This window comes from Hemitrygon akajei, chromosome 19 (assembly GCF_048418815.1).
Source record: "Hemitrygon akajei chromosome 19, sHemAka1.3, whole genome shotgun sequence".
Taxonomy (NCBI): Eukaryota; Metazoa; Chordata; class Chondrichthyes; order Myliobatiformes; family Dasyatidae; genus Hemitrygon; species Hemitrygon akajei.
This window is the reverse complement of record NC_133142.1, coordinates 33,759,209-33,783,201: the sequence shown is the minus strand read 5'-3', so window position 1 is coordinate 33,783,201 and position 23,993 is coordinate 33,759,209. Positions and strand designations below refer to the sequence as shown.

The 23,993-nt window shown below is 38.8% G+C and overlaps 1 protein-coding gene across 3 annotated transcripts in view; it reads left to right on the top strand.

Annotated features, from left to right (window-relative positions):
* Nucleotides 1-22,387, top strand: part of uba3 (ubiquitin-like modifier activating enzyme 3) — a 36,677-nt gene extending 14,290 nt beyond the window's left edge. For all 3 annotated transcript variants that reach the window (XM_073072360.1, XM_073072361.1, XM_073072362.1), the window contains 12 exons: nucleotides 15-58; nucleotides 3,405-3,469; nucleotides 9,170-9,325; nucleotides 10,199-10,301; nucleotides 13,874-13,987; nucleotides 14,077-14,130; nucleotides 16,214-16,250; nucleotides 16,340-16,421; nucleotides 17,175-17,275; nucleotides 19,634-19,697; nucleotides 19,784-19,838; nucleotides 20,998-22,387. In XM_073072360.1, the coding sequence (XP_072928461.1) occupies nucleotides 15-58; nucleotides 3,405-3,469; nucleotides 9,170-9,325; nucleotides 10,199-10,301; nucleotides 13,874-13,987; nucleotides 14,077-14,130; nucleotides 16,214-16,250; nucleotides 16,340-16,421; nucleotides 17,175-17,275; nucleotides 19,634-19,697; nucleotides 19,784-19,838; nucleotides 20,998-21,086 (964 nt within the window). In that variant the 3' untranslated portion in view covers nucleotides 21,087-22,387. The remainder of the gene's footprint in view (nucleotides 1-14; nucleotides 59-3,404; nucleotides 3,470-9,169; nucleotides 9,326-10,198; nucleotides 10,302-13,873; nucleotides 13,988-14,076; nucleotides 14,131-16,213; nucleotides 16,251-16,339; nucleotides 16,422-17,174; nucleotides 17,276-19,633; nucleotides 19,698-19,783; nucleotides 19,839-20,997) is intronic.
* The last annotated feature ends 1,606 nt before the right edge of the window (nucleotides 22,388-23,993 follow it).

Here is a 23,993-nt window from a genome sequence, read left to right as displayed (position 1 = left end):
ATCTTTATTCTCAGCCATTTTAAAAGGATACAAGACTTCAATGAAACATTTTACAGGCGTAAGTAATGCCTCTTGCTAGAATGTGGCTTTTTATTTGGGATTGATGGGAGGTTTCTAACTTGTGAACAAAACTGAAAATCTTAGAGTCTAATCCTGTTGAAATTACTAATCAAAAATCAGACATTGTGGTTTTGATAGAATTATTTTTTCCTAGATAAATAACCTTGATATTAACATGAGCAACACGAGTGAATCTGCAGATGCTGGAAATAAATAAAAAACACAAAACGCTGGCAGAACTCAGCAGGCCAGACAGCATCTATGGGAGGAGGTAGTGACAATGTTTCGGGCCAAAATCCTTCAACCCTCCTGATGAAGGGTTCTACCTCCTCCCATAGATGCTGTCTGGCCTGCTGAGTTCTGCCAGCATTTTGTGTTTTTGATATTGACATGAATTGTTTTGGGTGTTACACTCAAGTGATAGTTTTCCACTTTTATGTATGAATGATAGAAGTAATTAACTATAAAGGCTTGGGTGATTGATTTGTAGTGATGGCTGCTACTGATGAAGAATGTTGTTGTGTTCATAAGTCACGATTAGGTGAGGAATGTAGAGCACTCCGTCTAAGAACAATGCTGCTTTGCAGCTGAATAAGTTATTTGGAGCAGATATGAATTGAATATTTATTGATGCACAGCATATTTGGATGAAAATTGTGGAGGCTCTAAATATTAACTACAGGAATGGTGCCAGGGAATTCGAGGACAGCTAACACTATTGTTCAAAAAGGGAGAAGTAATTACTAGTCAGTTTAATTTCAGTGTTGAACACATTGTTGAAAATAATACCAAGGAATAGTATAAACTTAATTTAATAATGGACATTATGAATTTGCTAAAGGAATGTCCTGTCTAAGTTAATTGACCCTCCTTAATACTGCCTGTCAAGTGGTCTGTCACTAGGGCAAACAAAGTGAGAAATCAGAATGTAATTGAGTCAAGTATAAGGAATCTGTTTGAGATGTGCAGCATAAATTGGAGGATACTGAGTAGGTGTGGAGGAACGCCCACCTTGTACTGTGCAGATTCTTAATGGAACTCAAGCATATCAATAGGGTGGTTTTAAAAAATAGGCATGTCAAATGTTTTTCTTAGCTGATGTATAGCTATAGCTGTTTGAACTTTATACAATGCTAGTTGCAGCACAGCTTAAGTATTACACTTCATAAATGGAGTGGAGTGATTACAAAGGAGGTAAAGAGCATGTTGCTAGGATTGGAAATTGTAGCTACAAGGGAAGAGTGAATAAGATGAGGTGAGATTCTTTGAAATGGGACAGGCTGTGTGGATAAAATCGAGGAGCATAACTCTTATTTGTACCTGCATGGAGTAAGTGGGAAGGAATGGTTTCTCCTAGCAGAGGAATCAAAAGCTATGGTCAGGGAATTAAAGTCACTGGCAGAAGTAATGGAGCGGAGAGACTGGTCCCAATCCAGAGTCCATTGGCAGCAGGACCCCAGACTTTGGTCTTCCCCAGAGACGTTGCAGTGGCTGCACCGATCTTCAGTACATCCCTGAACACACAGTTCTCCACCTTTGGAATATGCCAGTGTAACAGCATTGCAAACAGTTTATTGATGTATTATTTAAGAAAGAAACATGAATGGCATTAATGAGTTGTAGATGAATGGTTTTAGTTGAAGGTACAGGCAGTCCCCAGGCTATGATTGGGTTTCATTCCTAAGAACTGATCATATCCTGAGCTCTTCATATGTTGAAAATAAAGAACATTGTGTGAGAGGATTTCAGCAACAGCTATGATGGGAGAGTGAGCAGCCAGCAGCTGCTTCACTGACTTGGTGAGTGAGTTTGATCAGTGCTCTCAGTTCTAACTAATCCCCTTGTGTGGAGATGGCCCATTCAACTCCCAACCAGTAGTAGAATGCCTTCATTTCTGTGGCAGCCAGAAAGTCCGTCCCATCAGTTTCCCAAACTCTTGTGCATGTGTGGGCTGTTCATAAGTAGGTTATTTGTAACCTTGAGGAGGCCTGTACAATGAATGTGGAGAAAGAAGTGTCAGTTATATGAATTGTATGTATTGAGTAAGTATGTTGAAATAATATCTTGTAGGTGGATAGAACAAATCTCCCTACTGTCCACTTTCTACTTGTACTCAAACATGTGTAACCCCCTGGGTCGCCTCAGGCTCGCTCAGCTCGTTCTCGTCTGGGGGAGCAGCCTTCGGCCTTGCCAAACTGGGTAATCAGCTCGTGTGGATGCTGTGTGATGTCCCTGCCTCGCCCAAAAACAGACAGTACACCATATGCGATTAAATGAGTACAATTTATAAAGGTTACTATAACTAAGTGATTAATAACGATACAGAATATATTTTAAAAAATAAAGAAAAGGCGCCAAACTTATCAAAGTCCAAACCACTTCGTGCACAACCGTTGGAGCTCAATTACTTAAGTCTTCTGGCCACCATTCGATCCCCTCCGAACTCCTCGACTCGCAGCTTAGGACCATCCGAAGTGGTCAACCAAGCACATCTAGCTTCATCTCCTCTCCTCGGAGTACCTCCAGGCCTTGGACCCCCGCTTGGGGTCCGTTCCTCGCCCAGCTTACAGCATCGCATCCTCTCTCTCTCAACCCCTCGCGCTGATCTCCCCAAAAGCCCGCCAACAATAGCTTACAGACTCAGAAAAAAGAACAACATTAATCCCAATTGGTTTACAAAGGAATACAATTCTCATTATCAGTAAATTTTAACCCAAGCAAGCTTCCAGCACTCTCTCGCAACAAAGAAGCTTTCCTACTTTTAACAAAACAAAGAAGCCATTTTGATTACATACACAGTAACAAAGAAAAAGAAGAAATCCCCTTACACATGTTATAATGGGAATGGAATAAGAATAGAATTCTTCTCAGTAATTTTCTGTTGAGGGTCTTTTAATAGAGATTGGAGGACACGAAGGAATTTAGAGAACTATAGTTACTTCTCACTTTTCATCCAGGTTTCCATGGCTGCATTGTTGGATGAGGCTTCTTCAACAGTTTAAGTAGAGCACTTAAGTTGGAATTTTATTTTTCAAAGCTCTATACTATTTGCAAAGATAGTTTTCCTTAGTTCTTCCAGCTTGTTCAAATGAAAATACTGACAAAAAGGATTAATTGATTAGTGTTGGGATTTTGTGTACAAAATGATTGTAATGTTTTTCCAATTTAAAGACTGTCTCTGGTCTCAATTTGAATACTATGATGCATTATTTGAGAGATCATTGACCCATACATAAAAACTTTAATTACGAAGTTAGAATATGGAAGTGAGTATCAAAGTTGGGGAAATAAGGGCATCTCTCTGGCTGAAACAGAACTGTCAGTATTGAATATTTTTGTTTCAGAATTTCACATCATTATTAGTGGATTAGATTCTATCATTGCACGGCGATGGATCAATGGAATGTTGGTATGTATAATACTAAAGACATTTAATAGCCAGTAGCAATTCTGGAATGGCTCCATGACAGCAATTTAAAAAATGATTTTAGGTGACATAAGAGACATTGTCAATGCATAACCCATTTAAAAAGAAATTACAAGGAACATTTGGCACCCAAAACAACTGAAGAGAAATAGTCATCTTCAGCACATAACTCATCCAGGCTGCTTTCCTCACACGCTTCAAATCAGCCACCATCATCTCTATGCATTTTGAACTAAATGAATACCAGCCGGTAGCATTGATGCAAATCATCATGAAGTGCTTTGAGCAGCTGGTAATGAGACATATCAAAAGTTCCGTTCCTGCCACATTGAAGATTCACTAATATGCTTACCAACAAAACTGGTCTATGACTGAAAACATAACATTTGTCATGTACCTGGTCCTGACACACCTAGAAAACAAAAACATTTGTGTCAGAGTACTGTTTCTGGATTTCAATTTGGCAGTCAACATCATTGTCCACAGACCTTGGTGAACAAACTCCCACTCTTTGGTCTAAATACACCGTGATGCAACTAGGTGTTGGACTTCCTAATGAATAAACCTCATAGTCAGAATGCACAACTGCTCCTCCCTCTCCATCATCCTTAACGCAGGTGCCCTCCAGGGCTCTGAGCGTAGCCTAATGCTGTACACGCTACTCACACAAGTGCACAGCCAAACACCCAAGTAATCACATTGTCAAGTTTGGTGATAACACAACAGTGGTAATCACCAACAACTATCAGACTGCCTTCAGAGAGAAGTTGGAAGAGCTCGAAGCCTGGTGCCAGGTAAATAATCTTTTCCTTAATGTCAACAAAACAAAGGAAATGGTCATTGGCTTCAGGTGAAATCACACCGCTCACACCCCTCTTTACATCAGCAGTATAGCAGTCGAAACTACGAGCAATTTCAAGCTCTTGTTGCACAGCCCAGTGGTCCCAGAGCATGTTGTACACAATCACAAAAGCTCTCCAATGCCTCTACTTTCTGAGGAGACTGAAGTGAGCTGACCAATGTACCTTTATACTCAAGTCATTCTACTGATGCACAGAATCGCTGCATGGTATGGAAACTGCACTGCAGCAGACGGGAAGGCTCTGCAGCGAGTAGTCAAAACTGCCCAACACATCACTGGTCCCATCCTAGCCATCATTGGGAACATATTTACAGAAAGGTGGCAAAAAAAGCCAGTAACATGAAGGATCCTGCCCATCCTCATGAACTGTTCGTCCCACTCTCATCAGGGAGGAGCCACATAACATCCACATCAGGACCACCAATCTCAAACAGTTACTTTCCCCAAGAAGTAAGGCTGATCAACACCTCCACCACCAACCCACTCTTCCATATCCCTACCGACCACTACTTTTTCATTCCCTGCTGGTCACCTTATGTACAGGCACTCCTGTGCCTTGTGTCACCTTATGGACATACAATCAGTGTATATAAACTATCTTGCATATTTATATTCATTGCATTTTTTAAAAATCATTACTGTTTTTTGTGTTGCATTGGATCCTGAGTAATAGTTTGTACTGGAAACAACACTAAACAATCTTGTACTTTTCAGAATGGTCTTTTATCCAAAACTGCATCTTGGTGGTTGTAATATATGAAACTGGTTTTGCTGTTTCCACCCCTCACTACAAGCATAATTGGTATACTTTTATCTAATTTTATGCCTGTGGTAGAATCAAACAAGTTCATAGCTCAGAAGAAGCCATTTGGTATCTTCATTTGGATCCTTGAACATTGAGCAGCTATGTAGTTTCTTATACAAGTGGTACTTAAATGTGGGGATTTCTGCCTTTTAATAAGTTTTGAAAGGAACATTTAATGTCAGAGAAATGTATACAATCTGAAATTCTTTTTCTTCGCAAACATCCATGAAAGCAATAGTGCCCCAAAGAATGAACGACAGTTAAAATGTTAGAACCCCCAAATCCTCCCTCAGCTCCCCCCCTTCCACACACAACAGCAGCAAGGCAAAGACCCACCCTCCATCCCCACCAGCAAAAAAGCTTCAGCACCCTCCACAAAGCAGTGTGTTTCAGGCCCTTACCATTCATTGAGTGAATTGATAGAACTTTCTCATCATCTCAACCATCTAGCCTATGTTTACCAGTTTTTTGAGCTCTGCTGAGGGCAATGTATCATTTCAACTATCCAGTCTGTTGCATTGACTCTGATTAATTGACAGATTGGCATTACTCTTATTGCATATATTTTGGATACACTGTGGTCAGAAGTTTAGATGAAGGTTGAGAAACAGTAAATGATTTGGGTATAGGAATTTGTGATAGTCACAATTTGAATGGTATTAGAATGTGCACTCTCAGTAATCTTGAATTGTTATTCAAGCTACAAATGTGGTTGAGGTTTTATTTTTTTTCTCCCTGCACGACTACAGAACTGAAAGAACTGGCTCAACCGAGATGAGCAAATCAAGCATTTGTGTTAAATGGGTATCTAACCAACATGAAGGAGAAGTGTTTGTCTAAATGGTTCGATTCAGTAATCATGAGAGCTGTAGCAGAGGGCAGAGTTGCAAACTAATTATTTTAGAATACTTGATTTTTAGGAAATGGTCTTAATAGGAAGGAAAAGGGTCACCACAGACCACCCAACAGTCCTAGGGATTTAGAGGAACCAATTTGTAAAGAAATTGCAGACTGTTGCAAAAAAACAAACAAAGATGTGATAGTTAAAAAACACAAAATGCTGGCAGAACTCAGCAGGCCAGACAGCATCTATGGGAGGAGGTAGTGACGACGTTTCGGGCCGAAACCCTTCATCAGGAGTGAAGTAACATGGGATGGTCAAGGGGGGATAAGAAGTTGGGGGAGGGTTGTGATAGTACGTAGGTGATTTTAACTTTCCACATTGACTGGGACACCCATACTGTAAAAGGACTAGATGGGATAGAGTTTGTCAAATGTGTTCAGGAAAGTTTCCTTAATATATAGAGGTCCCACTGAGAGAGTGAGATACTGGACCTCCTATTAGGGAATGAGACAGGGCAGATGACAGAGGTTTGTGTAGGTGAACACCATTTAGTTTCAAAGTAAATATGGAGAAAGATGGGTCTGGTCTGCGGGTTGAAATTCTAAATTGGAGAAAGGCCAATTTTAATGACATCAAAGGATCTGGCAAGTGTGGATTGGGACAGGCTGTTTTCTGGCAAAGGGTCCTTGATAAGTCAGGTGCCTTCAAAAGTGAAATGTGAGGGTACAAAGCTTTTGTGTATCTATCAGAATAAAAGGCAAGGATAACAGCTTTGGGGAAACTTGGTTTTTGAGAGATAATAGGCCCTGGTTAAGAGGAGAAAGGAGGTGCAGAGCACATATGCAGGTAGGAACAAATGTAGTACTTGTGGAGTATAAGAAGTGCAATGAGAATACTTAAAAGAAATAAGGAGACATTGAAGAAGGCATGAGGTTGCCTTGAGGAATGAGGTGAAGGAGAATCTTAAGGGCTTCTACAGATACATTAAGAGCAAAGGATTGTAAGGGACAGAATTCTTCCTCTGGAAGATCAGAATGGTAATCTATGTCTGGAGCCAAAAGAGATTATCTTAAATAGATATTTTGCATCTGTATTTACTCGGGAGAAGGACAGAGTCTATTGAAGTGAAGCAAAGGAGCAATGAGGTCATGGACCTTATACAGATGATGAGGAGGAGGTGTTTGCTGTCTTAAGGCAATTCATGGTGGACAAATCCTCAGAGCCTAACAAGGTGTTCTCTCAAACCCTGTGGGAGATGTGCAGAAACTGTAGTGGCCCTAGCAGAGATAGTTGAATAGTCCTTTGCAACAGGTGAGGTATTGGAGGATAGCTACTTTTGTTCTGCTGTTTAAGAAAGGCTGTAAGAATAAGCCAGAAAATTATAGCTGGTGAGCCTGACATCAGTGATGGGAAAGTTATTGGAAGGGATTCTAAGAGACTAGATATCTGAGTATTTGGATAGGGGATTAGAAATGGTCAGCATGGGTTTGTGGTAGGTTGTGTCTAACCAGTTTATAGAGTTTTTTTGATGATGTTACTAGGAAAGTTGAAGACAAGGCAGTGGATGTTGTCTACATGAGCTTTAGTAAGGCATTTGACAAGGTCCTGCATGGGAGGTTGGTTAAGAAGGTTCAATTGCTTGGCATTCAAGATGAGGTAGTAAATTCGCTGTGTGGGAGAAACCAGAGAGTGGTAGTAGATGGTTGCTTTGAGTGCCACAGGGATCTCTTGTTGTTTGTCATCTATATTAACAATGTGGATGATAATGTGGTTAACTTGATCAGCAAATTTGTGGATGATACCAAGATTGAAGACAGTGAGGAAGGCTATCATGGCTTGCAGCGGGATCTGGACCAGCTAGAAAAATAGGCTGAAGCATGTCAGATGGAATTTAATGCAGTCAAGTGTGAGTGTTTCCTCTGTGAGAGGACCAACTAGGGTAGGTCTTGTACAGATCGGGGGATCTGGGAGTACAGGCCCATAATTAATTGAAAGTGGTGTCACAGGTAGATCCGGATATTAAGAAAGCTTTTGGCACATTCATAAATCAAAGTATTGAGTACAAGATTGGTGTTGAAGTTGGGTAAGATATTGGTGAGACTCAATTTGGAGTATTATGTGCAGTTTTGGTCACCTACCTGCAGGACAGATGTAAGTAACATTGAAAGAGGCAGGGAAAATTTACAAGGGTGTTGCTGGGCCTGGAGGACCGGAATTATAATGAGAAATTGAATAGGTTAGAATTTTATTCATTAGAGTGTAGAAGATTGAGGGGAGATTTGATAGAGAATTACAAAATTGAGGGGGGGTAGATAAGGTAAATGCAAGCAGGCTTTTTCCACTGAGACGAGAAAATTTACTGATGCTAGAAATCTAAGCAGCAAGTACAAAATGTTGGAGGCATTCAGCAGTTTAGGCTGCTTCTGTGGAAAAAAGTAAACAGTCCATGTTGCCTAGTAAAGGTTCTCGGCCTGAAATATTGACTGTTTACTCTTTTCCATAGATGCTGCGTGGCCTGCCAAGTTCCTCCAGCATTTTGTGCTTGTTCTTTCCACTGAGGTTGGGTGAAGCTACACCTTTCACACTTAACCCATGTCCCCTTTGAAATGTTTAACAGGAACATGAGGAAACTTTACTCTGGGTGGTGAGAGTGTGAAACAGGCTACCAGTGCAAATGGTGGAGACAATTTCAACACTTCAAGAGAAGTTTGGATAGGAACATGTTTGGGAAGGGTACGAAGTACTATGGTCTGAGTGCAGGTTTGATGTAACTAGGCAGACTGTGGAATAGATAGGCCTGTTTCTGTCTTGTAACTTTCTATTACTCTAAAATAATGGGAACAAAAAGTTGAGTTTGAGGTGATTACAGAGATTTTCCAGAGATCCCTAGGTTTTGAAATGGCCTTGTGTATTATAAAGTAGCAATTCTATCTCAGGATTTGAGAACAAAGGAAAGATAAAAGTAGGCAAATGCATGCCCATCACTAGTAAGGAAAATGCTAGAGTCTATAGCACAAAGAACTTTGAAAATTGCTATGTAATTGGATAAAGACAATAGACGAATGAAAGGAAATGTTAGATTTTTTTGTTAGGGTTGCTAAGAGAGCTATAAGTGTTGGCTGACCTTGTGATTCGATGGTTGTATATTTTAAAAATATATTTTTCTTGTAGATATCCCTGCTGAACTTTGAAGATGGAACTCTAGACCCAAGCTCCATTATTCCACTGATTGATGGTGGGACTGAAGGATTTAAGGGTAATGCACGTGTGATACTTCCAGGAATGACAGCATGTATAGAATGTACATTGGAATTATACCCTCCTCAGGTAACTTGGCATCACAAAGTTGTTACTGATTCAATCTTTGGAATTCAATCATTGACGGTAAAGTTAATAATTTAGTAAGGCATTTTCTTATTTAAATCCTTGAGTCGGTAAGATTCATATTTAAGCATATTCCCAATTTTACCAATTATTTTTCAGTTCAAGTTCTGTCCATACTAATATGAATAGTTTATTACCATTTATTAGTATCTCTTTGATCAACCTACATTATTCTAAGAAAGACTAAAATAACCTCACTCATAAATCTATTAATGTTACTATATTTGTGCTCATTGGATAATGAGTGTAAACCTTTGCACTTCTGTATACTCAGCATTTTCCTCCCTGGTGCTTTTAAAATATAGAACTCTTATAGGGATTTATGTTTATTTCTTTCTGTTTTATATTTTAGATTGGGCAATTATTGAATCTATTGTTCAACTAATGGGAAATCCAGTTTTAGTGTATGTATTAAAATTTAAAAGGCTGGCTGGTGGTGTAGAGGCATCAGCACTGGACTTCAAGGCAGATGGTCCAGAGTTCAAACCCAGCTGGGTCCCAACCTGGGCAGCAGCAGTATCTGTGCAGAAGAAAGGCCTGGCAATCTACTTCCGTATCTTGCCATGAAAACCCTATGGACCCTATAGTCCCTGAGGTCATGAAGAATTGGATGCAACTGGACAACAATTAAAGTTAAAACATTAATAACCTAAGAAATTAAAATGGGAACGGGTCATATATCCCCAAACCCTAGGCTGTTCTTCTTCAAGATGCTGGCTGAACTGATCATGGCCTGAATTTTCTTTTTTTGTGTGACAGGGTTCTCAAGGTAATGGTAGTAAATGTGTATAATATTGCAACCTCTTGTTATTCCAGATAAACTTTCCTATGTGTACTATTGCTTCAATGCCTAGACTTCCAGAGCATTGTATTGAATACGTTAGAGTCCTACAATGGCCCAAGGAAAACCCTTTTGGAGGTAAAGTTAAACAAACAAACTTTAATATTGTGGAATTTGCAGTTTTGAGTTACTTACACTGTTTACTGCGAGTGTAAAAGATTCCTGTATATAAACAAGTGTTTTACTCTAACTGCTCTGTTGTGCATAGACTAAAATCTCCATTGTAAGTAAGAGTGGGAAATTGAGAATACAGACGTTGCAGTACACTCTTAAGTTGATTAGAAACCATCTGAAACTTTGTTTAAACATTTAAAGTTTAACCTGAAACTTTGAATAAATTTTAGTTAATTGGTGTTCTAAACAGAAGCTGCATCATATATAGAGTGCATCCTCCCATGTAGAGATACTCCCGCATGCCCTGTGTAAAGAGGGAGGAGCTACTCCTTGTTACATTTCAAAATAGAACCTGTTGTACCAGTTTGTCATACTGGGACTAGCCTTCCGTATTAAAACATTTTTACCTTTTACTTTCACATTACATTTTAGGTTGAATTTGCATTTTTTATTCCCAACTCTTCTGTGGATTCTCCATTTCTGACTGTTATCCACGTGTATCAGTAATCGGACATTTCATTGCCCCTCAGATTTATTTTGTGTACTATGTGCTTCATTTTGTAATTCTGTGTACTGGATGTATTGATCTGTTTTTTCTTGTGTTAGAATGATGAGTGTATGTTCATTGCACATTGCTTAATCTTTAACATTGTTTTGTAGTGGAGAAATTCCTTGCTTCCTAAAAGCCTTGACCAACCTACCATCCATTTCATCGAATTTTAAATTATGACAGAATATAAGATGCCCTGTTGCTCCCTTTCTAAGTTGCAACTCTGTGGTTGGGTGTTGGAAGAGTCACACTCAAGACACAGTCGTGACTCAATTTTAGGAACTGGAGCATGAGATACTTGATCTGACATTAGGGAATTAGACAGGGCAAGTGACAGAAGTTAATGTCAGGGAACACTTTGAAATTAATGGCATTATGATCACTAGGTGCAAAGTAAATATGGGTCTGGTATGTGGGTTGAGATTCTAAATTGGGGAAAGGCCAATTTATTGAAAAATTGGTATCAGAAGGAATCTGGCAAAGGTGTACTTGATAAGTGGGAGGCCTTCAAAAGTGAAATATTGAGAGTGCAGAGCATGTTAGTGACTTCCAGGTGTAGGGAACCTTGGTTTTTGAGAGGGATTCAGACCCTGGTTAAGAAAAAAAGGTGCTTAGCAGGTATAGGTGGGTAGGAACAAATGAGGTGCTTATGATGTGTTTTTTTTTAAAAAATGCAAGAGAACACCTAAGAAAGAAATCATGAAAGAAGGCATGAGGTTGCCCTAGCAAATGAGGTGATGGAGAATCCTAAAGGATTGTACAGATATGCTAAGAGTACAAGGATTGCAAGGGCCAGAATTGGTTCTGTGGAAGATCAGAATGGTAATCCATTCGTTAAGCCAAAAGAGATGGGGGAGGTCGTAAATGATTATTTTGCATCAGTATTTACTCAGGAGATGGGTACAGAGTCTATAGAAGTGAGGCAAAGTGGCATCAACTTCATGGACCCTATACAGATTAGAGGAGGATGCTGGATAAGTCCCCATGGTGTGACAGGATGTTTCCTTGGACCCTGCTGGAGGCAAGTGCAGAAATTGCAAGGGCCCGAGCAGAGATACTTAAATTATCCTTAGCGACAGGTGAGATATTAGAGGTTTGAAGGAGAGCAAATGTGGTTCTGATGTTTAAGAAAGGTTCTAAAAAATAAACTAGGAAATTATAGGCCAGTGAGCCTGACATCAGTAGTGGGAAAGTTATTGGAAGGTATTCTAAGGGACTGGATATATAAATATTTGTATAGATATGGACTGGTTAAGGAGAGTCAGCATGGCTTTGTGTGTTGTAGTAGGGCATGACTAACCGATCTTGGTGCTTTTTTTGAGGAAGTTACCAGGAAAGTGGATGAAGGCAAAGCAATGGATGTTGTCTACATGGACTTTAGCAAGGTATTTGACAAAGACCCGCATGGGAGGTTGGTCAAGAAGGTGCAACTGCTTAGCATTCAATATGAGGTAGTAAATGGGATTGGACATTGGATTTGTGGGAGAAGCCAAAAAGTGGTAGTGGATGGTTGCCACTCTGACTGGAGGCCTATGACTTGTGGAGTGCCGCAGGGATCAGTGCTGTGTCCGTTGTTGTTTGTCATCTATGTCAGATCTCTGGATGGTAACGTCATTAACTGGATCAGCAAATTTGTGAATGGTGCCAAAATTGGGGGTGTAGTGGACAGTGATAAAAGCTGTCTAGATCAGCTGGAAAAATGGGGCTGTAACATGGCAGATGGAATTTAATGCAGGCAAGTGTGAGATGTTGCACTTTGGTAGGACCAGCCAGGGTAGGTGTTACACAGTAAATGGTAGAGCACTGAGGAGTGTGGTAGAACAAAGGAATATTGGAGTACAGGTCCACAATTCATTGAAAGTGGTGTCACAGGTCGGGGAGTAAGTAACCTTTTGGCACATTGGCCTCCGTAAAGCAGAGTATTGAGTTCAGGAGGTGGGATGTTGTGTTTGAAGTTGTATAAGATGTTGGTGAGGCCTGGTTTGGAGTATTGTGTGCAGTTTTGGTCGCCTACTTACAGGAAAGATGTAAATAAGGTTGAAAGGGTGCAGAGAAAATTTACAAAGATGTTAGAAGATTGAGGGGATACTTTCTATGACTACAACAGCTTCTTCCTCTCTGCCTTCAGATTTCTGAAATGATGATAAACATGAATACCACCTCATTATTTTTGCTCTTTTTGCACTAATTTAATATTTTAAATATATTATAGTGTACGGCATCTTTTATGTACTGATACTGATGCCATAAAAGAACGACTTTCAGGACATATGTCAGTAGTAATAAACCCGATTCTGAGTTGAGCATTTCCCCTTTTCCAGTTGCTGTGTTCTTTCGCATCCTTGGATTCTAGTTTGGATTCGCATCCCTGTCCAGCTGAAATTGATGCAGAAGAATTGTACCCTTTTCCTTCCCCACCAATCTAATTAATTATAGTAAATGTTCTATCTCTTGTCTGCCACCAACTTCCCCTTTCTCTGTCAAGTTCCTGTTATTCCGTTGCCTTTCAATCCTCCTGAAGCTAGTTCTGCATTTGGTTTTGATTCCTCATGCCAGTTGTATAGCATTCCTGTATTATCCTGTTTCTTAAAAACAAATGGCTTATCAGTACATCTGTCTCTTTCACATGGGATCTGTTGGATTCATACCTGTTTGCAATTAGATTAAAGACCTCTATCAATATAACTCAGAATTAGTCTGAGGTAATTTTTTCTTATTTGAGCAAACATTGTAGTGAAATGAGGAATTTTACTGAGACATTGGGTTGACTAGTTTTGGAGGAAGAATTCAGGAGAGCAGCAGGGACCAATGTTTTTGATCACTTGTCATGCTTTGAGTCTTTGATGCTGAAAAGACTTGAACTGCACTTCCTAGCATTTGCTGTAATTCAACAAACTAGATATGCCATCCATTCAGCAGTCTGATTAATTTGACATTTTTTTTGCTAGCGGCATAAGTTGCTTCATTTACCTCATCTTTCCTACAGAGGGCATAGCATTAGACGGTGATGATCCAGAGCATATTCAGTGGGTTTTCCTGAAATCACTTGAAAGAGCTGCTCAGTTCAACATTACGGGTGTCACATACAGACTTACACAAGGCAAGTCCCATAAAGTATGGATATTGAAATTTTGCACATTTGCATTGGGCTAAATTAAATGTAAATTATCTAAACTTCTTTTGTTGCAGGTGTTGTCAAGAGAATTATCCCTGCAGTAGCATCAACAAATGCTGTAATTGCAGGTACTGTTAGAGGTTCAATAATGTTTTCTGAATGCCAATAAATGTTTGTACAAACCTTGAGTGTTAGGTTTCAAACTAGAGTTAAAGTGGTCCAGAAATCAGAGAAGCTGGAAAAGTAAAGTATGCTACAAATTTTAGTTGCAGATACTTTTAAAAGGGCACACACTTATTTTTTTTGGACCATCAGGAATCAGATTATTTATAATCGGAGCATTTTTTAAGCTACTTATGGATTTACAATTAACTTTTGTCTTATTCTTAATCCTGACTGTTGCCTCAGAATGAACTGATGATAATGCAGTTTTTTAACCATTGCATTGCCCATGAGAGAATGCAAACCTTCTGATCCAAGGTGACTGAACTTGGATGGTATTTACTCATTTTCCATTTCTACTTAAGTTTAATCATTTTGTGTTTTTTGTGCTTAAATTATTCTGATACAAGACTGATCATTTTTCTATTCAAACACAAGGAAATCTGCAGATGCTGGAAATTCAAACAACACATACAAAATGCTGGTGGAACACAGCAGGCCAGGCAGCATCTATAAGGAGAAGCACTGTCGACGTTTCGGGCCGAGACCCTTTGTCAGGACTAACTGAAAGGAGAGATACTAAGAGATTTGAAAGTAGTGGGGGGAGGAGGAAAATGCGAAATGATAGGACTGGAGGCGGTTCTCCTATCATTTCGCATTTCCCCTCCCCCCACTACTTTCAAATCTCTTAGTATCTCTCCTTTCAGTTAGTCCTGACAAAGGGTCTCGGCCCGAAACGTCGACAGTGTTTCTCCTTATAGATGCTGCCTGGCCTGCTGTGTTCCACCAGCATTTTGTGTGTGTTGTTTGATTTTCCTATTCAACATCATTTTGGTCACCAACTTGCAAAATGTATCCTGTAGCTTGAGTTTAATTGAATTTATAATCCTTAATCCTATAATTCAGTTTAGTTATTTTATCAAACATCGGCTAGTTTCAAATTGAGTATTTAAATGATGCTGTTGAAATCAACTACTGTTAGTTGTACTCCATATTTCCAAACATCCGTTTGCAAAGTTTCCAGCAAACTGTTGCCCTTAATAACAAAAAAACAGAAGACTATAGATGCTGAAAATATGAAATAGAGATAAAATGTAGAAATATTTGGCAAGTCTGTATAATGGGAGAGAAATAAATTAAAGCTTACAAAGCATTGTTTAAGCTGTATTTCTCAATTGTCAGTATTACAGTAAATATTCAGACACTTCCATTTAACATCTTACTATCTCATGTGATTATGGCTTAGACTGCAGAAATCTGAATTTCTGTTCCGATGCTAAATGTGAGTTACTGCATGAAGAAATGTTTGATTTTCATCCATTTTATTCTTGAAGGTGAAATATTTACACTTTATTGTATAGTTGTTCAGTTCAATATTGAATATTCATGTGATGTTCCAAATAGTGTGCTTTATTAGCTGTGGAATTTATCAACATAGAATCTGAGTGCAGAAATTCAGCATTTCAAAGTGAGTTGGTGATACATCCCTGCAAAATATCTGCATGTATTTCTTACATTCCTTGAACAATGTTCCATTCTCTTTCTAGTAGAAAGTTTGTATTCATCCTTTAATAATTGTATGTTCTTTGTAAAAAAAAAAGCGCGCTTTGGAATATCTGAATCATTGCAATACCAGAAGAAAACAACAGAGGGCAAGAGTTAACTTGCTAATGCATTAAACCTTGAAATTACACACTGAATCAATCATTAATTTGTTCATGTGTGCGATGAGTGATACTTTAGACACTAATTCCTCTCCTACTAGCATATCAATATGTAAGTCCTGTTGAAGTTTATTTGGTATCCAAAGGTTTTTAAAAGGCTTAGTTTCGTAATAATTGTAAAATTGCTAAGTTAAAAAAGGAAGATGAATATTTCACAAATGTTCATCACCTGTTTCATTCAGTAAAGGTTAGCAGGAAGTGATGGGGAAGCTGCTTTTTAGCATACTTTAATTGTTTACTATCTTAATCATAAACAATATGGTAGAATTTATTGACTTGTGTGGTTATACAGAAATAATGATTTTGATTTTTATTTCTTTCTTAGCTGTATGTGCGACGGAAGTCTTCAAAATTGCTTCAAGGTGAATTTTAATTTTAAAACAATTGATAATCGTTTCATAATTTGGTCTGGTATATAATGGTTTAAATTACACCGGTTTTGTATTTTCAGTGCATATATTCCTCTGAATAACTACTTGGTCTTCAATGACGTTGATGGACTTTACACGTACACATTTGAAGCAGAGCGGAAGGTGAGTCCCTGTTACTTAAAAATAATGGAGTAGACATAATAGTTGATGGATCTAATAGTGAACCTCTGTTTTAACAGTTTGTAATGTCAATGCTACATTGTTTAATGTGTGAATAATGAGCAACAAAATAAATACAACTAGAAATATTTTTTGTACAGTGAAATTCTTTGCCTCAAATCTGTCAGAACTGTTGGGGACCTAGTTACATGATTCAAGAAATGATGGAGATGCTTGGTTTCTACTTAACAGTATAGTGAATCTAAGATGGAAACTCGGCATGTGCTTCTTCAAGGAAATTTACTGCTTATTAGAATGTACTGCTCAAGTGCTGAATGCCAAACCCTTTTACAGTTTACCCGTGCATCGTTGCCTCCAAATCAGGTTTAATATCATTTGCATATGTCATGAAGTTTGTTTTGTGGTGGCAGTACATTGCAATACAGAATAAAAACTAAAGATTGCAAAAGAAGTGTATATACTTTTTAAAGTAGTACATGAAGAGAGCAAAAAAGTGTTTATTCTGAAATCTGATGGCAGAGGGGAAGAAGCTGTTCTGTGGTTGCAGTTTTTGTTCAGAATTTTCAGTTTGGATAATTTGAATGAAATGACTTAATAAAATTACAATCTATTAAATAGTACCAATTTCATTAGACTTTTTGTCTCAACCTCTCAACTATCTGAAGACCCAAGACTGTTAACAGGAAAACACAAACTTCTGATTCTTTTTCCTCCTTCTCTGGTTTTAATTTAAAGGAAAATTGTCCTGCCTGCAGCCAAGTTCCTCAGGACTTACAGTTTTCACCATCTGCAAAACTTCAAGAACTGCTAGATTACTTAACTCAAAATGCTTCATTGTAAGTGCCTTTGTTCTCTTTAAATATTTGGGTGTTTGTTGAGACTTTTTCTATATTGATGACTGCTATCTGACTTCAAAAACTTTGGACAGGAAGGTATTAGCATGTTTGTATGCATTTACAAAAGTACAAAGTAAATTTTACTTATCCCACCATATCCTACTCCAATTCCCCCACCCCCCACCCCCCCGTGGACGTTCACAGAAAATAGAAACCCAAGAGAATCAATAAAAAATGTCACGACAGATGGGCAAACAACCAATGTGCAAAAGACGACAAACAGTGCAAAAATGAAAAGAAAACTTAATAACTAAGCAGTAACTAGTTGTAGACTCCTTGCATGTGAGTCCATAGGTTGTGGAATCAGTTCATTGTTGGTGTGAGCGAGGTTATCTCCTCTGGTTCAAGAGCCAAATGACTGAGGAGTAATAATTGTTGCTGAACCTGCTGGTATGGGACTTAAGTTTCCTGTACCTACTTTCTGACGGCGGTAGTGAGAAGAGAGCATGGCCTGGAATGTGGGTGTCTTTGATGATGGATGCTGCTTTCCTGTGACAGCACTCTTTGTAAATGTGTTTGATGGTGGGGAGGGCTTTGCCTGTGATGAACTGGGCTATGTTCACTATTTTTGAAGTATTTTTTTTCTATTGGAGGGCATTGGTGTTCCCATACCAAGCCACGATGCAACCCGTCAGTATAGTTTCCATTGCACATCAGACTTTTAGATGGCATAATGAGTCTATGCAAATTTATAAGAAGGTAGAGGTGTTGCCATGCCTTGTTTGTAATGGCAGTTGCATGCTGGACCCAGAACAGACCCTCTAAAATGATAATGCCAACGAATTTAAAGTTGCTAACTCTGTCCACTTCTGATCCCCTGATGGACCTCGAGTTTCCTCCTGTAGTCAATAATCAGCTCTTTGGTTTTGCTGTTATTGAGTGAGGTGGTTGTTGTGACACCATTCAGCCAGATTTCCAATCTCCCTCCTATATGCTGATTCGGCTCACAACAGCTAACTTTAAAATGGCATTGGAGCTGTACTTAACCTCACAGCTGTATGTATAAAACAAGTAGAACAGGGGGTTAAGCACAAGCTTTGTGGTACACCTGTGCTAATGGAGATATTGTTGCCATTCCAAACTGATTGCGGTCTACCAGTGAGGAAATTGAGGATCGTGTTACACAAGGAGGTATTGAGGCCGAGGCCTTGAAGCTTATTGATTGAGGCCTTATCACCAATCTCAAAGCACTTCAACACAGTGGATGTAAGTACTATTGAACGATAGTCATTGAGGCAGGTTACCACGTTCTTCTTGGGCACCAGTTAATTGATGCCTCCTTGAAGCAGGTGAGTGCCTGGGGCTGCTGAAACAAGAGGTTAAAGATATCAGTGAACTCATCAGCCAGTTGAATAGCGCAGGTCTTAAATACTCAGCCAGTTACTCCGTCTGGGCTGGCTGCTTTCTGTGTGTTCACCCTCCTGAAGGACACTTTCATGTTTTGGTGGGTAGAGCAAACACAAAAGGAAAGCTCACCTGAGAGTGAAGCTTTTTTTGTCCCCCTTGTTGCATGGTTTCACTTCGTAAGAGGAGATGGCATTCAAGCCATGCACAGCTGTTGAGCATTCTTCAGAGATTCAAGTTTGGTCTGGATTTGCCACTTTGCACGTGAGGTAACTTTCTGGCGATCGTACCTGTTCCTCTTGTATTTTATTTGGTCGCCTGACTTGAACTTCACTGACCTGGCCCTCAGCATTTAGGTTAAAGATGTCTGCTTGTGAAAGACGCATGGTTAAAATAAGAAACACTGGGTTTATGGGGGTAGCAGGTAGGGAAGGAGTAAGGGTGGGCTGAAGAAAAGCAGAAGATATTTGTCATAATTGTGCTGTCAAAAGGTCTCAGCCCAAAACGTCAACTGTACTCTTTTCCATTGTTGCTGCCTGACCTGCTGAATACCTCCAGCATTTTGTGTGTGTTGCTTGGATTTCCTGCATCTGCAGATTTTCTCTTGTTTGTCATTATATATAATGGATTTGCTATCGAGAAGCAATTTCCTGATGTACTGTTGTACTCTAATGTGGATATTACATAGGTGATCCAGAGCATCATTGTTGATTTGGTATGACACAACAGATTGCACTTATTCTCCTCAAGGACATGTTCTTAACAATTATCTTAACCATAAAGGGTCATTCTTTAATTTGATGGTTGATGCAATTCTTTGAAATTTTCTTACACAGTAGTTAAAAGTAAGATTCTCAAAATGAGTCCAGAATTAAATGGATTAAGCCCTTTTCACAATGAAGAGGGTGTAAAGACTTGTTGATAAATAAACAGTAATTTGTATGTCTTAACCAGGCAAATGAAGTCCCCAGCTATTACTGCAACTTTGGATGGAAAAAATAAAACACTTTATTTACAGGTATGTATTTAAACTATGCCCAAACAACAAAAGAATGAGTCTCATAGTATTCTATTAGAAGCTAATGTCATGTTTGGTTTTTACAGACAGTATCATCAATAGAAGAAAGAACACGACCAAATCTATCAAAAACACTAAAAGGTTAGTACAAGATGTATATCTAATAATCCTGCTGTTTGGAGTACATTGCTTCCACAAGGCTGAGCTGGCTCTACTTTGTCTTCTGGTATTCAGCAAGTAAACATTGGGAGCCAGTTCATTCAAGTCTTGGATGAGTTGATAAATTAATAATGTAAATCCATTAACGTTACTATGGGGAGAAAGTACAGTTGACACTTGGGCCGAAACCCTTCGGTAGGCCCAAAACATTCACTGTACATTTTTTGACTGTACTGTCTCCCTGGCCTGAGTTCCCCCAGCATTGTGTGTGTTGCTCAGATTTCCAGCATCTGCAGATTTCTCTGGTTTGTGATTAGTTTTCCATTGTGATGGAGGGGCAGGGCAGCTTGCAGGTAGATGAAAGTGGTATTGGACAAGGATAGATCTTTACAGTTAAGAGCTGCCCTGTATCAGTGGCAGAACCAAGCTTGGAATAAATTAAGTATGATACCAGTAGAAAAGATAGGAATGGATATGGAGGCACGTTAGGACTTCTGGTGGGAAAAAGTTTCAGAATGTAGTGGTACTTTGCAAGGGTATTCTACTTTTTTTTCGGAAGGTTTGAGGACAGTATGTTAAGTAAGACAGTTCTGTGCCTGAGAAAAGCATTCGGAATGTAATTTCTTAATTACAAGCCTTGAAAATGCTGCGTCTCAGCACTCGCATTAGTCCTACTCATCTACTTATTTCCCTGTAACCAGTTCTCATACATCATCTACTTTGATTCTCCTCTCGGCCACCTACACCTACGGTATCCAATTAAACATGCCAGCGCAGCTGGGCAGCATTATACAACAACAGTAGGGAGCAAAGGACCTATGGGTTAATGAAAAGGGTCACGAGAGCTGACAACAGGTATCAGTGCAATGATATAATTTGGAAATTTTAGTGGATTTCCCCTTTCAAGTCCTAATAAAGACTGATTTATTACAGTGAATGGATCTGTTAATAGTTATTTGGAGTAACCTTTACAGCCACAGACTGAGATCAATGTGTTTGCAGACATTGCACACTGGAGCTGATTTGAGGGCTGATGAAGGGATTATTGAATAATCTCAAAAGAACACTTGCCACTTTTGTGTTTGGTTATTATTCTCACTTGAAGAATACAGCATTAACTAAGCTGAATCTTATTTTCCAGAGCTTGGCCTTACGAATGGACAGGAGCTGGCAGTGGCTGATGTAACAACACCCCAAACAGTGCTGTTCAAACTCCATTTTACACCTTGACATGTGTTTTGCAAACTTTGAATAATCCAGTTGTACAAAAGTTAGTTTTGGAAAGTTACTCGCTTTTCTTCAGTGTACCTTATCATGCTGGAATGGACTTGGATTTGAGTTTGAATATATTCAGTAGTATCACATCAGACCCACAAATGTAAGTTTATTTTGTGTATAGTTTTAAATGTGACAAGATATGAATTGTCAATTTAAAGTTATTGTAATGACATTGAATATAGAGACTGACTCTTGTTCTTTTTCACTTCACATAGAATAGCCCCAAAGTATTAAGTTTCAATATTTTATATTAAGAAAACGAGGGATAAATTTTGTTTCAAAATGTGTACAGCTTTTTGTCAATTTTTCAGAATGTTTTGTAGTTTAGGTTTTGTACATATTTATTGACATGGGGTGTTAATCAAAGTACTAAGTAAGCCACTTAAACTTTGTCCCTAATTATTTTAAATATTATATCTAATTGGCCTACTAATAAACATGAAGTTCAGAACAAAGTCATAGGCCAATTAAGTTCCACTTTTGGCTGCTATGTGCTTTTAAAAGATGTTCAATAATGGGTTGTGGCTTTAGTAAAATTCCAAACCATAAGCTGTTAAAACAAATATTTTTAAAGTTTCAAAAATGTAAATTATCTGTCATCCTGCTACACTTAAAGTTTGTGAATTTCTCTAATAAAGTAAATACTCTTAGGGTTGTAAACTAGAGTCTGCATTAAATGTGTAAATTCTGAAAGATACCGAAAATATTCTCATTTGTAATATGTTTGAACAATGCTTTAAAAAGATGAGAAGGGTTTATTCATCATGAAGCTCTGGTGTCCAAAGTCTTTGAGACATTTTCCACATGGAAAGAAGCAAGTCTGAAATACTGGTGGGTAGGATATAATGCTGTGATATTTTTGCTGAGTTTGTGGTTCTTTGAGTGTTGACTCAAACTAATGAAATAGATTGAACTATTAGAAAAGGTGCTGGTGCACAGGCACATGGAGCCAAGATTTGTGACTGAAGGAGGAAGCTGAACATTGCAAGTGACCGTCTGGCTCAAAGAAATAAAGAAAAGGTACAGCATAGAATGGAGCATAAAGGTTTTTTTAGATGACATCTGTTGAGACCTGAATGGGTGTTCTATGCTGAATGTTGGATACCTCTTGCAGTAGAATTTTACAAAGTTCCAACTTGAAAATATTTATTGTAATTGTATATAAGTGGGGCGGTGGTGAATATCAAGTTGTGACACTGGAAAGCATCTTATTAAAAATATTTTGGTCAATGTTCAAAGGTTTTTCTGCAAAACATGTATGGTGTCAGTATTCTGTTGTTGTGATCACTGTGATGGCTTCACAGGCATGAACAAAATTCTAATTCACGAGCATTCTGTATTGCCTGCCTAATTAAGTGCTGGCTGGCACGTTGATTGTGGGAGGATATGTTGTTAATTGACCACTGGAAACTTCCCCTGGTGTCGGAGTGGTGGGAATGTCGGGAGAATTCTTTACAGAGAAAGGTAGTGGAGGAATAGTGAGCCAACATAGGCATAATTGGAAATAAATAAATTAATAGTCCTGTATTGAATTGATGTGCATGCATGCACTGGGGGAGACTGGATAGCAATCAAAACTTGGAGATGTTCCCAATTTTACTTTCCCCTTCTCTGTTGGCCCAATGACGTTGAGTTACTGCAGTGACTTCCTTCCCACTCTGACTGGAGTTTCACAGTCTTTTTCTTTGGACATTATTATTTTTCATCTAATGATTACCTCTTGAAACAACTTTTATTTTTGCCAGTCTACATTGTTTCAGTCTCGCAGTACTGCTGCATTGCGTTTAGGTCGGTAGCATTGCTGCATGTCAGGCATTGCTTAAAGCGGTAAATTGCCAGGAGGAAGTTATTGAACCAGATGTGCTTTTGCAACATTTCATTATTACTCCTATTGGTAGCAACAGGAAAGGTGGCATTTGACCTGCTGTTGATCAGTTATGTTTGAACGCCAGTCTAATCTGAAAGTCTGACAACCAGTTCTCTCCGGTTTCTCTTCAAATGCCTACTCGGACCCCCTTTCAAGACCCCGCTATTGAATCTGTTTCTATTTACACCTACTAATGCTTACTTCTGCCAAAATTTGGCTATTGACAGTCATTTTAATGTTTTGTCTTAATTGTTGATCCTTCTGTTAATAATTCTTTGTGTGAAAGTCAAGTTTTTGTTATATGCACAAATACATGTACAGTGGCATGCAAAAAGTTTGGGCACCTCTGGTCAAAATCTCGGTTACAGTGAGTAGATGAACTGATCTGCAAAAGTCATAAAGCTAAAGATGAAACATTCTTTTCAACATTTTAAGCAAGATTAGTGTACTATTTTTGTGTTGTACAATTTTAGAGTGAATAAAAAGAAAGGAGCACCATGCAAAGGTTTGGGCACCCCAAGAGATTTGAGCTCTGAGATAACTTTTACCAAGGTCTCAGACCTTAATTAGCTTGTTAGGGCTATGGCTTGTTCATAGTCATCGTTCAGAAAGGCCAGGTGATGCACATTTCAAAGTTTTATAAATACCCTGACTCCTCAAACCTTGTCCCAACAATCAGCAGCCATGGTCTCCTCCTGTGGACTGATGAAGTTAAAATGGAACTTTTTGGCCACAATGAGCAAAGGTATGTTTGGAGTAAAAAAGGGTGCAGAATTTCATGAAAAGAACACCTCTCCAACTGTTAAGCACAGGGGTGGATCGATCATGCTTTGGGCTTGTGTTGCACCCAGGGGAACATTTCACTGGTAGAGGGAAGAATGAACTCAATTAAATACCAGCAAATTCTGGAAGCAAACATCACACCGGATGTTTTTTTTAAAAAAAAGCAGCAAGCTTAAGATGAAAAGCTTATTCTCCCTCTCTGTTGATTG